Genomic DNA, 14,258 nt, shown 5'->3' with positions numbered 1-14,258 from the left:
CCCGAACAACAGCCGGTTTGAATTTCGGTGGCATCGCTGTATTGGGCCCCTGATTCTCGTATCAGACTCATCCATCTTTATTTGGAGAAAGGAATGGGGGAACTGGGCTTCATGGAGACAGCCAGCTCCTTGCTTGATACTACTTTCTCCATAGTTCTATTACTGCTGCCGCCATTTTGAACCCTGGGCCAGTCCCTCCATGGGTTGCCTATTGAAGCCATATTTGCAAATTCCAGCCTACAGCCATCCCCAACTTGGTGCCCTCCAGATTTGTGGACTCCACCGACCATCAGCACCAGACGACTGGTCAGGGTTGTTGGGAGTTGTAGTTCAACGTGCCTGGATGACGCCAAGTTGGGAGAGGCTGTAGGTTAGAATGGGCACTTATAACCTTGCCGTTTCCATGCCTAGTGTTGTCGTTTCACTGAGAGAAAGCTTGCCTAACCTCCTAACACCATGTCAGACCTTGGGTCCATCTAGATTGGTACTGTGCAGTGGCGTAGCGCAGAGGGCCCCAGGCACAAAATTTGAGTGGAGGGCACAACCCACTCAGGCACCAGCATTGGCCGACCTGGCTCCCCCCGTGTGAGCAGGCAGGCGGCACAGCACCACCCTGCTTGGCTCTGGTGGCGGGGCACTCCATCCGCATTGGTGCCTGCCCCGGGTGCCAGCAACCCCTGCTATGCCACTGGTACTGTATGCATTGAACTGCTGCATCTGCCCCAAGGTTTTGTGTTTTCGGTTTGCGTATTGTTTCGGGAAAATGTGAATTAGTGTCCTGGACAGGCTGGAGGCAGAGGGATTGTGACAGGCACCCTTGGGGAAAAACCCGCCCCGGCAATGGGAAGAAGGCTCAGAGCCAGGGGAGTGATGCTGGGAAAGACTTCCTCAAAAGCATTGCTGAGACCACTAGGCCTGAGCTGTGGTTTGTTTCCTTGAATAAAGATCCAACTTCACTGGCCTCAAGCGACTTATTTATTTTTGCTGCTGGCTCCAGCCCTGACGATTAGGTGGATTCGCTTTAACATCTGATCCAGGCCATGCTCCCTTCCCCCTTCCATCCCTAGATCTCAGCCAGCATTTCTTGCGTGGCGAGTTCTCGTCCCCCGCCCCCCAGTGGAAATAAAGACACATGACACAATTATTTAAGGTTAATGGGCTAAATATGGCCACAACTTTATTGGTTACAGGTGATGAGCAGTATTGGCTTAGGCATTGGTCCTAACCGACTATCCGGCTTCAGGAACAGCTGGTATGCGGGAAAAGAGGGAGATCCCCAGCCGCGCCTGTGTTTAAATCGGGCGGACCATGCCCCCAAAGCCAGCCAATTGGCTGGCCAGGGGGTGACACGGCCAGGGATTCTCCCAATCGCACGGGGAGATCGTGACGCCCGCAATCCCACCTCCTGCAGGGTAGAAGTGGCTTTTCCAGCAATTTAAAACCCACTATTTTAAAAACAGTTAAATAGCAGTCGCAGGAACAGGGTGGCTTCTCAAAATGCACATCTCAGGTGTCAAAAGACCTGGGCCAGCATTTGCCAAAAGCTTTGTAGCAAAGGGGTCAGATGCAACTCTCTGGAGAGAAGGCAGTAGCTTCCCAAAAATCCTGTTTCCTGCATCTTGCCTTCCCTTCTTGCTTTTGTTTGGATTTCTTGCCAGCTATGCCCTGTCAAAGCAATAAATTCTCACCTTGAGCCGCCTGGCTTGTGAGTTCAGTTTCCCCTGCGGTGAGGATATATATCGGTATGGAAAATTCTGCAGGTTTAATAAAAGGAGAAGGTGATGAATTGCAAACAAGTGCACTCTATCCTACAAGCACCTTTACAATAAGCTCTGAGTGGGGGTGCGGGTGTGTTATTGCTCCTGCTTTCAAAAAACACTTGGTTCCTGTGAAGAATGGGGAGTGGAATTACTAGCATCAAGAATACTGTCGTTGCTGCAACGCAGGTCAGTGATGGAAGAGGTCCTCTTCCTTTTGATGAAAACCAGGCTGTTGGAAAGCAATAGTTTTCCAGTGGTGGGAAACCACACCAAATTGGCGCATAATTGGTGGGGAGAAGGGTCAGTGCTGTGTTCGGAAGCGCAAAATGTGTGGCTTCTGGAATCGAATCCTTTCAATTGCAGAGTCCTGCAGACTCACTTAAATGTGACCCCCTGAAAGGTTGGGTACACCACCAGCCTGCCGCTGCCTTAAGCATTTGAAAGCAAGGATTCTTGATTTATTTCATTTTGTCTAAACACCATTTTAGCCCACCCTTCATCGCAAAGTGATCCCAAGCTGGAGAACAATTTTTGAAAATCACATGTAATACAATCAGTAATATAAAACGAGCAGGTAAAACACCAAATAACTAGGATAATAATAATAATAATAATAATAATAATAATAATTTATTATTTATACCCCACCCATCTGGCTGAGTTTCCCCAGCCACTCTGGGCGGCTTTGGGATAGCATTATTATTATTATTATTATTATTATTATACCCTGCCGATCTGGCTGGGTTTCCCCAGCCACTCTGGGCAGCTTTCAGCAGAATATAGAAACAATATAAATATAAATGGTTAGCTAATAGCCCAGCATACGCCATAGTGAATTGTCTAATTTGCAATCAATTAAATTACGGTGGCACCTCGGGTTAATAACTTAATTAGTTCCGGAGGTCCGTTCTTAACCTGAAACTGTTCTTAACCTGAAGCACCACTTTAGCTAATGGGGCCTCCTGCTGATGCCGCGCCGCCGCTGCGCAATTTCTGTTCTCATCCTGAAGCAAAGTTCTTAACCCGAGGTATTATTTCTGGGTTAGTGGAGTCTGTAACCTGAAGCGTATGTAACCTGAAGTGTATGTAACCCAAGGTACCACTGTACCTAAGTCTGGTCTATATATTACATGAGTATTTCAAAGAACGCTTTGTTTATACAGATGAACCTAGGAGCTTTGAGATGCAAAGATGCCACAGAGTGGCTGGGGAAACATAGAATGAATCATAGAATCACACAATGGTGGGGTTGAGAGGGACCCTGAGGGTCATCTAGTCCAACCCCCTGCAAGACCGCATACATCCCCTCCTTCCTATTTTATCCCCAAAACAACCCTGTGAGGTAGGCTGAGCTGAGAGGCAGTGACTGGCCCAAGGTCTCCCAGTGAGCTTTGGGTGGCTGAGTGGAGATTTGAACGCTGGTCTCCCAGGTCTTATAGTCCAGCCCAGGGGTCAACAACCTTTTTCAGCTGGGGGCCAGTCCACCGTCCCTCAGACTTTGTGGGGGGCCGGACTATATTTTGAGGGGGGAAATGAACGAATTCCTATGCTCCACAAATAACGCAGAGATTTATTTTAAATAAAAGCACACATTCTAGTCATGTAAAAACACCAGGCAGGCCCCACAAATAACCCAGAGATGCATTTTAAATAAAAGGACACATTCTACTCATGTAAAAACACGCTGATTCCCAGACCATCTGGGGGCCAGATTTAGTAGACGATTGGGCCGCATCCGGCCCCCGGGCCTTAGTTTGCCTACCCCTGCTCCAGCCCTTTAACCGCTAGACTATACTGGCTCTCAAGTCTCTTAAGTACAAATTGGTAAGAGGGGTTAAGTATCACACAACCACATATATCTGCTATGTCGTCTTGAACATAAAGGACTTGTGTTTGATGCACCGTGCGGGATCCATTAGCACCCTACTTTCTTTTTTGTCTCAAGTAGAGAGAAATAAAGAGAAGTCTTATTATCTGCCATTGATGTGCGCCAAGGAATTCAGAGCGCAATCCATCATGGCTGCGCGTCAATTTGAGCCTAATAGCAATTAAAAGCTTTGTGTTCGCTCCAGTGAAATGTATCCTTCAGAAATTATGTAGATTAATTGGGGTCTTGAAAGGAAGCATATGTTTGCCGTCTCATTCATTCCTCTGAATCTGAGACAGGCTGGTAAAAGGTTCACTGGGAGGGAGCCTTTTGAAGCCACCTTCTCACGCTTCCTGTTAAACTGGGGCCCATCACCCTGGGAAGGCAGGCCATCTAAGAGAAGGAAAACCCTGATCCTAAGCCTCTGCCGCCTGGCGGGATATCTTTGGGAGGAGAAAATGCTCAGGAATAAACCCAACACAAATCTGGAGTGGAGTATTTGGTGCCTTGTATGCCTCCTTCCGGTACGTGGATGGCGCTGTGGGTTAAACCACAGGGCCCAGGACTTGCCGATCAGAAGGTTGGCAGTTCGAATCCCCGCGACGGGGTGAGCTCCCATTGCTCAGTCCCTGCTCCTGCCCACCTAGCAGTTCGAAAGCACATCAAAGTGCAAGTAGATAAATAGGTACCACTCCGGCGGGATGGTAAACGGCGTTTCCGTGTGCTGCTCTGGTTCGCCAGGAGCGGCTTAGTCATGCTGGTCACATGACCCGGAAGATGTACACTGGCTCCCTCGGCCAATAAAGCGAGATGAGTGCCGCAACCCCAGAGTCGGTCACGACTGGACCTAATGGTCAGGGGTCTCTTTACCTTTACTTTATGCCTCCTTCCAGCAATGCCCACAGCCAAACTGGTGCAAAACATCTTGCTCTTTTTTCCTTTGGACCACACCAACGAGGCTAAGAGTTAATTTAAGAGTCTTGTCATCTGGACCTCCATACACACTGCCCAGGCTTTCTCCTCAGGGAAGTCACTTCTAGGGTTGTCATATGGCCTCTTTTCCCTGAACACGTCCTCTTTTTCAGGAATAAAATTTCTGTCCGGGTAGATTTTTAACATTTGGCAAAATATCTGGGGGTTGTTGTTTTTTTGCTTCCGGTAACTCAAGAAAATTTCTCTATTGCATTAGACTCAGACCTAAGATACCCAGCTAAGCTAGTCTGCAGCAGAGAATCACAACAGAGAAGCGTCTTAAACTAGCTATACATAGTGTATAAATCCCTTCTCTTGTGACTGAACTAAAAGGATGCTAGCTCAGCTACAAGATCTTGGAGGAGTCTGGGAGGGCAAGAGTTAACATCCCCCTGCCCTTAAGGAGAGTCCATATGTACATGTTAAACAGTTTAATAAATTGTTCTGTGCACACACACAAATACTTTCATGTGGCAAGTGATGGCGCAACATGTATATATTATTTAGTTGCTGAAAGTTGAGAACATTGCGGCTAGGAATATTATCACAAGCTTCTATAGCCTACATATAGTAGGGGCATTTGAAATGAGAGTCGTCAAAGGGGTCTCTATTTAAAAGTAGGAGTTGGCAAATGTGGCCTCTTTTTAGCTCTTCAAAATATGGCAACCCTAGTAATGCAGCGGTTTGGCTTCACCCCTGGTGGCAAACTCCATTGTCTCTCGAGACTGAGGGATGCCAAGAAAAGGGGATGTGACTAAGGCAGGATGGAGAACAGAAGATACCAGGCCCATGTAGCCATGTTGGGCCCACAACCGACCCCAGGGATTCAGATAAATGGTGCTTGCTCCCTACTTAGATTCCACTGAGCCTCTTGGGCTTGCCAATCGGAAGGTTGGCGGTTCGAATCCCTGCGACGGAGTGAGCTCCCGTTGCTCTGTCCCTGCTCCTGCCAACCTAGCAGTTCAAAAGCACGCCAGTGCAAGTAGATAAATAGGTACCACTTTGGCGGGAAGGTCAACAGTGTTTCCGTGTGCACTGGTTTCCGTCACGGTGTTCCGTTGCGCCAGAAGCGGTTTAGTCATGCCAGCCACATGATCTGGAAAGCTGTCTGTTGACAAATGCTGGCTCCCTCGGCCTGAAAGCGAGATGAGCACCACAACCCCATAGTCGCCTTTGACTGGACTTGACTGTCCAGGGGTCCTTTACCTTTTTTACCTAATCACCTTCTGAGCTTCGGGGACAAAGCCTTGCATTTATTTGTTTTTGTTTCATAGGACCATGACGACTTGAGGAACCACCTGTTCACAGTGGGCATGAAATTGGAGGCGGTGGATATGAAAGAGCCATGTAGGATTTGTCCCGCTACAATATCTAAGGTGAGAAATTTAAAATGGAGGAAGGCAGGGGGTTGGACTAGATGACCCTTGGGTCCCTTCCAACTCTAAAATTCTGTGATTCTAACACCGATGGAAAATAATAATAATAATAATAATAATAATAATAATAATAATAAAGATTTCTTCCCTTCCCTTCCCTGTGAGGTCCTAGGGTGGGTTATTAGTGGTAAGCTCAATGGTGGGGACACTTTTACCAAACTTTCCTTCAGCCGAAAAGAGCACTCCCACTTTATTTATTTATTATTTTGCATTTCTACCCCACCTTTTCCTCCAAGGCGCTCCAGGTGTCTTACGTGGTTCTCCCTCTCCCCATTTTATCCTCACAACAAGCCTGTGAGGTACGTTTCGGACCTGAAGTGTGAAAATTGCAGACCCACTTTTGCTGATGAGTATCCTAAACCTAGTATTTTTCTGTGCAAAACGAAAGGAAAACACAAGGCTGGTTGGTCCCTGAACAGAGTTTACATTCGTTCTGTGTGTGTCGATGGCAGGGATTTTTCCTTAATGCAGAATTGTTTGGTTCCCTCCAGGTTTTTAACAACCATTTTGTTCAAGTAACCATCGACGACCTCCGTCCCGAAGGGAGCGCAGCCTCCATGATTTGCCACGCCGATTCCTTGGGGATCATGCCAGTACAGTGGTGCCTTAAAAACGGAGTCCACCTTACACCGCCCAAAGGTCTGTATATATATAGCTCTCTCTGGGCAAAAAGTCTTTCCTGTGTTTTCAGAGTGCTACGGTGCCCTGGCTAGCCCACAGCTCGTTTCGGATTTGATAGTGGGTTTCAGGGTTGCGTAACCCAGAACGTGAGACGTGGAAGAAGGCTATAAGTGCTGCCTGCTAAATCTGGAGAGAGGGACTCAGCCATGAAACTCCCAGATATTCACCGTATTTTTTTCGTGTATAAGACGATGCATTTTGCGAAGAAAAAATCAGGCAAAAATTGGGTGTCGTCTTATACAGTGGTACCTCAGGTTAAGTACTTAATTTGTTCTGGAGGTCCTTTCTTAACCTGAAACTGTTCTTAACCTGAAGCACCACTTTAGCTAATGGGGCCTCCTGCTGCCACCGCGCCGCCGGAGCCCGATTTCTGTTCTTATCCTAAAGCAAAGTTCTTAACCTGGAGCACTATTTCTGGGTCAGTGGAGTGTGTAACCTGAAGAGTCTGTAACTTGAAGGGTATGTAACCTGAGGTACCACTGTACACGGATAGTGACTGCAGAGGGGGGGACGTGTGATTCATGGCAGCAGCAAGCAGGAGATTGGCAGTGGCGACTGGGCGGGCGATTGGTGGCTGTGGCAAGGCCTGCTGGCGATTGGCTGTGGCTGCGGCAATTGGGCAGGCGATTGGCGGCTGCAGCAAGTGGGCAGGTGGGTTGGTGGCGGCAGTGAGCAGATAATTGGCAGCTGCTGCGAGGAGTGCGATCGGCAGTGGCTGTGGCAAGCGATCACCGGCGGGCAGGCGGGTGAGCGATTGGCGGAAGTGACCTCCCCCCACTCCAAAAAGCTAAACAGCTTACAGTGGTGCCTCGCAAGACGAAATTAATTCGTTCCGCGAGTTTTTTCGTCTAGCAAATTTTTCGTCTTGCGAAGCACGAAATCCCATAGGAATGCATCGAAATTCAATTAATGCGTTCCTATGGTCAAAAAAAGTCCAAACAAAGCCAAATTTGGTACAACAAGAGTTTATTAAGTGCTCTTTAAAGTCACACATACTGTAAAGAGCATTTCAAAAATTGAAGGAACAATAAATTAAGTTTCTAAACATGACAGAAAAACATTTAAAAATCAACAAAGTGTACAGTACATTTTCTAAGACTCTGGGGGACAACTCGAAGAAGGTTCCTCTTCCACTCTTTGCTTCTTGCTGAAGAACCCCCTCCTCAACTGTTCCCCCAGCCACCCACCACACAGAAATTCAAATCCAGATTTTTTTTTAAAAAAACAGCAGAGTGGCCCAATGGTCACAGAAAATCATAAAACTGCAGAAGAAAACCACACAAGCTTCCAGATTCTTGCAAACCCCTCCTCAACTGTTCCCCCAGCCACCCACCACACAGAAATTCAAATCCAGAATTTTTTTTAAAAAACAGCAGAGTGGCCCAATGGTCACAGAAAATCATAAAAATGCAGAAAAAACACACACAAGCTTCCAGGTTCTTGCAAACCCCTCCCCAACACCAAGTCCTTGAATTCCAAACACCCCAACCCAAAATCCAACCCCCCCCCAAAAAGTTTTAAAAGTTTAAAAGAAGTTTTGGAAAAGCTTCAAAAATCACCAAAGTCTTCAAAAACCTCAAAAAAGGCTACCACACCGCGTTCTATGAGTTGCTCCTCGAAGTCAAGTCGCAACTGTATTAACGGTGTTAAGAAAAAGGAAACAAACTTGCAAGACGTTTTCGTTTTTCGTCTTGCGAAGCAAGCCCATAGGGAAATTCGTCTTGCGAAGCAGCTCAAAAAACGGAAAACCCTTTCGTCTAGCAAGTTTTTCATCTTGTGAGGCATTTGTCTTGCGGGGCACCACTGTAATTTCTTAATTTTGGGTGTCTTATACATGGGGGCGTCTTATACACGGAAAAATACTGTATGTTTGAGAACTGGCATGGTGTACTGCAGAGTCGCCAGCCTTCCTTGGGGACGCCTTTTTGCAATCACAAATTGGAGAAGCTGTTGTGGGCGCCACAGGAACACCGCAACCAAGCACACACCACAATCTGTTTTAATAGCAACTGCAGAATTGCCTCTTTCAGCAAGGGAAAGGCATTCAGGAGTACCAGGAAAGACCCGCAATGGTGACTCCTTGCATAGTGGTTCAAGTTTTGGCTTAATGGTAGAGAAACCTGGCATCATCTCTAAGCCTAACTCAGTGTTTCTCTACGTCTAGCCCACCCTACCTCACAGGGTTGTTGCGAGGATAATATATGGGGGGCAGAAGCATTTATTTACCCCCCCATAAGCTTTATTACCATTATTAACAACCCAAAATAAGGGACGCAGGTGGCGCTGTGGGTTAAACCACAGAGCCTAGGACTTGCTGATCAGAAGGTCGGCGGTTCGAATCCCCGCGACGGGGTGAGCTCCCGTTGCTCGGTCCCAGCTCCTGCCAACCTAGCAGTTCGAAAGCACGTCAAAGTGCAAATAGATAAATAGGTACCGCTCCGGCGGGAAGGTAAACGGCGTTTCCATGCGCTGCTCTGGTTCACCAGAAGCGGCTTAGTCATGCTGGCCACATGACCCGGAAGCTGTACGCCGGCTCTCTCGGCCAATAAAGCGAGATGAGCGCCGCAACCCCAGAGTCGGTCACGACTGGGCCTAACGGTCAGGGGTCCCTTTACCTTTTTAACAACCCAAAAGTGCAATGGCAGTGTATCACATCGCACCACGTACAAAACAAGCGAGTCATAAATAACAAGAGAGATAGTTTCATTGCAGTTGAACTTCCAGTTCTAGGGTTCTATGAAATGGTGACACAACAATATTTTTCAAGACGTCCTTATTTTTCCGAGCTGACACCTAAACACAATTAATAAATAAATTCTGCTTTATTATACCAACACAGCCTACTTTGGGGGCTGGTTTTCTGGGGACGGGTAGAGGTTAGACTGCATGTTTTTCCTAAATTGAATTTACCCCTTTTGCCTGGAGGCAGATTTAATATACATTCCTTCCCTGCTATTAAACAACTGGAAGAAGAATTGTGCGGCTTCCCTGGGGCCAAAAATAGACCCATGTGCTCTTTCTCTTTGGTGCCAGCCAGCAAATGCATCTCCATTAACTGCCAACAAATGTAAGCACTGAGTTGGCACTGCTTATATTTACTAAGCTGGATTTATAGACCTCTTTTCTTTCTTTCTTAAACATTAAGAGCCATTGCGCCCTTTTATGAGCTGTTTAAGGGGAGGGAGCATTTGCTCAAGGATTACAGCACGTTGCAGAGAACGCTCAGCTATGCGCTCGAATGTAATCATGCGCCGCTCCTTGACTGCATGCTATTGCCAGCATCTGAAATCTTAATACTGGCCGCTGCAGTTAATAAAACATTTAGCTGGTTATAAAAGGGCAGCTAGCCGCCAGCATCTAACACCTGCTGCCTGAGGTTGATGGGAGTTGTAGTAGTAGTAGTAGTAGTAATAATAATAATAATAATAATAATACAGTGGTACCTCGGGTTAAGTACTTAATTTGTTCTGGAGGTCCATTCTTAACCTGAAACTGTTCTTAACCTGAAGCACCACTTTAGCTAATGGGGCCTCCTGCTGCGGCCGCGCCGCTGGAGCCCAATTTCTATTCTTATCCTGAAGCAAAGTTCTTAACCTGAAGCACTATTTCTGGGTTAGCGGAGTGTGTAACCTGAAGCGTATGTAACCTGAAGCGTATGTAACCTGAAGCGTATGTAACCCGAGGTACCACTGTAATAATTTGTTATTTATACCCCGCCCATCTGGCTGGGTTTCCCCAGCCACTCTGGGCGGCTTCCAACAAAACACTAAAATACAATAACCTATTTAACATTAAAAGCTTCCCTAAACAGGGCTGCCTTCAGATGTCTTCTAAAAGTTTGGTAGTTATTTTCTCTTTGACATCTGGTGGGTGGGCGTTCCACAGGGCAGGCGCCACTACCGAGAAGCCCCTCTGCCTGGTTCCCTGTAACTTGGCTTCTCGCAGCGAGGGAACCTCCAGAAGGCCCTCAGTGCTGGACCTCAGTGTCTGGGCAGAACGATGGAGGTGGAGACGCTCCTTCAGGTATACTTCAGGTAGTACAACGCACCTGAACTGTACCCGGTTGGAGAAGGGCTGACTTCAGGCATGACCACAGTCCAGAATTGCAATAAGTGTGCGGGTGGAAGAACAGAGCAATGAAGACAGCTGGAGATTTGAGGCTGCAGCAGATCCAGCTGCCAAAGAGGCAAGCCAACGTTCTTCAAAGGGACCTTGGCAGTGGGAACTTTTTGTTACCCAGAATCATAGAACTGCAGAACGCAAAGGAACTCTTGGGTCATCTAGTCCAACCCCCTGCTGCAATGCAGGAATCTCAGCTAAAAGCATCCATGACAGATGGCCATCCACCTCTGTTTAAAAACCTCCAAGGAAAGAGAGTCACCACCTTCCAAGCTGCCGAACAGCTTTTACCGTCCAGAATTTCTTCCTAATGTTTAGTTGGAATCTCCTTTGAACCCGTTGGTTTGGATCCTACCTTCTGGGCAGCTTCCAAGAAATTATTAAATCACAGAAAAACATCTAATATTAAAAACTTCCCTATACAGGACTGCTTTCAGGTGTCTTCTAAAAGTCATATAGTTACAGTATTTATATGTTTGACATCCAATGGGAGGGCGTGCCAGAGTATGGGTGCCACTACCGAGAAGGCCCTGTAACTTCACTTCTCGCAGTGAGGGAACCATCAGAAGGCCCTCGGAGCTGGACCTCAGTGTCCAGGCTGAACGATGGGGGTGGAGATGCTCCTTCTTATGTCCTTATATTCAGTGCTAGGAAAAAAAAAGAGGTGCCAGAACTCACCATGAACTCACCTCTGTTTTCTTATAACGGCAAAGGCGCCCACCTGAGAGGTGCCTGAACTGGGTTCTGGCGAGTTGAGGCTGAAAAATAAAGCCCTGCTTATATTCTTATGCGTTGTCTTGCAGGTTATTCTAGCCAGGACTTCGACTGGGCAGATTACCAGAAGCAATGTGGAACTGAAGCAGCTCCCCAGTTCTGCTTCAGAAATGTAAGATTCTTTTCTAAAAAGGTTTATTGATTTAATTGAGACAGATTTTTATTTATTTATTTATTTATTTGGCTGGCTGCAAATGTAACAAAGAGGGGGAACTTCATCTTCTGACACTAATGCAAATATCCCATCGATATGTAAATTGATATAGGCAACCCATGTGTCCAAATCTAGTGAGAGCCACTGTGGTGTAGTGGTTAGAGTGTTGGTCTAGGAGCTGGGAGACCAGGAATCGAATCGCTGCTCATCCATGAAACCTGCCAGGCCCCAGTCCCAGTCTCTCAGCCTAACCTACCTCACAGGGCTGTTGTGGGACGATAAAATGGGAAGAGAACCATCAATGCCTCGTTGAGCTCCTTGGAGGAAAGATGAAGCATAAATATGATTAAAGACCCAAACGATATTGATGATCACAAGCTGTGCATTCAGACTTAGAAAGGGCAGCAAGATCTTCAGACTGCTTTTCTTTTATATCTACTAATCCCACACCGGCCTCCTCGTTTGCTGGTTCTTAGCTTCCGCCTTTCAGCACCACGAACTACGCAGCAGGGACTGCTTAAACAATGGGGGTGGGGTGGGGGAAGGAAATGCATTATTTATCTTTTTAAAAATAACAACAACCCAACAACAACATAGCATCCCTGGCTCGGCATTTGAGCCTCTGGCCTGGTGGGAAAATGCATGCAGTGGACAAAATAGGGAGGCCGGAAGCAGCACAGAGGCTGGGGTCCACCAACATGATGCTCCCTAGATTCTGCCGGACTCCAGTTCCCAGAAACCCTAGCTAGAATGGCCCCTGACCAAAAGGATGATGGGAGATGTAGTCCCAAGCAACATCTGCAAGCCACCACATTGGTTACCCCTGCTAGGGAGCATTGGGAAGTTTTGTTTCACTGAGCGCAGGAAACTCCATTGGACTCCGTTGCCCTGGTGTCGTCTACTCTGAAGGACAGCTCCAGGCAGAGACGAACCATTGCTGATCCTCCTTCCCAGCATCCTTTTCAACTGGAAGCTCGGCAGATGGAACCCGGAACTGGGTGGTGTTGCATAGAGTTCCCCTTCGAGGAGGAGTTGGAGGAAAAATAGGAGCAGAGTAGGAAGCTTCCTTATACCTGGTCCATCCAGGTCAGTGCTGTTTACACGGACTGGCAGCCACTCTCCTGGGCTTCGGGTAGGGGGCATCCCCAGTCCCACTTGCAGGTGTCAGGGATTGAAACAGGGAGCTTCTACATCTGGCATCCCCAAACTCGGCCCTCCAGCTGTTTTGGGACTACAACTCCCATCATCCCTAACTAACAGGACCAGTGGTCAGGGATGATGGGAATTGTAGTCCCAAAACAGCTGGAGGGCTGAGTTTGGGGGTGCCTATTCTACATGATTGGCTGGCACTTCACCAATGAGCTTCAGGTTCTGCCTTCTCTTGGTCAGCTGTTAGGATTCTATAATCATTTCCCTCTCTCTTATTTGAGGGTTAAAAAAAGCTCTTTTTCTCACTCCTTGCTTCCCTTGCCACCCGTAGCTTGAGTTTTCCTGTCCTGTAAAGCTGGGCTGCATTATCTCTGCCCGTTCTTGAGAAGCTCCTTCCTTTCTGTTCCTCACAGTAAGATTGTGGGAGAGAAATTTGAGTCCGTTCATCTTTCAGTGAGCACCCACCTAATTTGTACTTCCCAGATCACATTTTCGCTTCTTATAATTTTGTGATGCTGTTTGCCAACCAAAGAATGGTCACAGAAATGCGTATTAGGGCAAACTAACATGGAAAAACGCATTATAATAGGGGAAATGGCTTGCAGGAAGTGTTTGCGTCAAGAGAAACCTGTAGCTTTGTCAAATATAAAATCACAGTGTAGCTTTGCTGTCTAATCCATCATAGAAATGTTGCAAGGCAATAAGGTAACTGACTTGAGTGTTTTAAAACAATTGGCCATTATTTGACACAATATGAAAGGTCAAAATGCACGTGAATTTTTGTGCCGGTGTGTTTGTTTGTTTTGTAAAACTTTTTCAAACCGGTGAAGAAACGGGGCAAAATGAACTTGACACTTGGAACAAATGAGAAACTTAGTGGAACCAAAGTGGTCAGATTATTCCATCCACATCAATGCATGTCCTTTTTTAAAGACTATTCAGCTGCTCACTTAGTCACCGTCAGTTTATTTATATATACCACACTTTCCACGAATACATTTCTGCTCAAAATGATTCATGGAAAATTAACAGCCTAAATAAAAACCCATAGTGCTATAACATAATGCTTAACAGCTCCTCAGTGAACACTTTGTTCTATTATATCAGAACTGTTATTGAGCGTAGAGCTACGATATCTAATACCTTTGCAGTCCAATGAAGCCTCAGAGCTGTTGGCATTGGGGTCTAGTAACCCCCCCCCCTAAAAAAACCCTTCAAAACTTTAATGGTGCTGAGAATTGCTAAGAGACCCCTGTTACCCTCACAGAACTTCAGTTCCCAGAGTTCCCTGGGAAGAGGGATTGATTGGTTGATAAACCAAAGATGTTCACCTATCTCATTTCGCC

At 46.8% G+C, this 14,258-nt stretch overlaps 1 protein-coding gene across 2 annotated transcripts in view; it reads left to right on the top strand.

Moving 5' to 3' along the window:
• Positions 1–14,258, top strand: part of SFMBT2 (Scm like with four mbt domains 2) — a 78,495-nt gene that overhangs the window by 37,475 nt on the left and 26,762 nt on the right. For both annotated transcript variants that reach the window (XM_081022735.1, XM_081022736.1), the window contains 3 exons: positions 5,874–5,975; positions 6,527–6,674; positions 11,639–11,721. In XM_081022735.1, the coding sequence (XP_080878861.1) occupies positions 5,874–5,975; positions 6,527–6,674; positions 11,639–11,721 (333 nt within the window). The remainder of the gene's footprint in view (positions 1–5,873; positions 5,976–6,526; positions 6,675–11,638; positions 11,722–14,258) is intronic.

Source organism: Podarcis pityusensis (assembly GCF_964106645.2).
Source record: "Podarcis pityusensis genome assembly, chromosome: 10".
NCBI classification, from domain to species: domain Eukaryota; kingdom Metazoa; phylum Chordata; class Lepidosauria; order Squamata; family Lacertidae; genus Podarcis; species Podarcis pityusensis.
The sequence above is the reverse complement of the archived record's forward strand: the minus strand, read 5'-3'. Positions and strand labels throughout refer to the sequence as shown.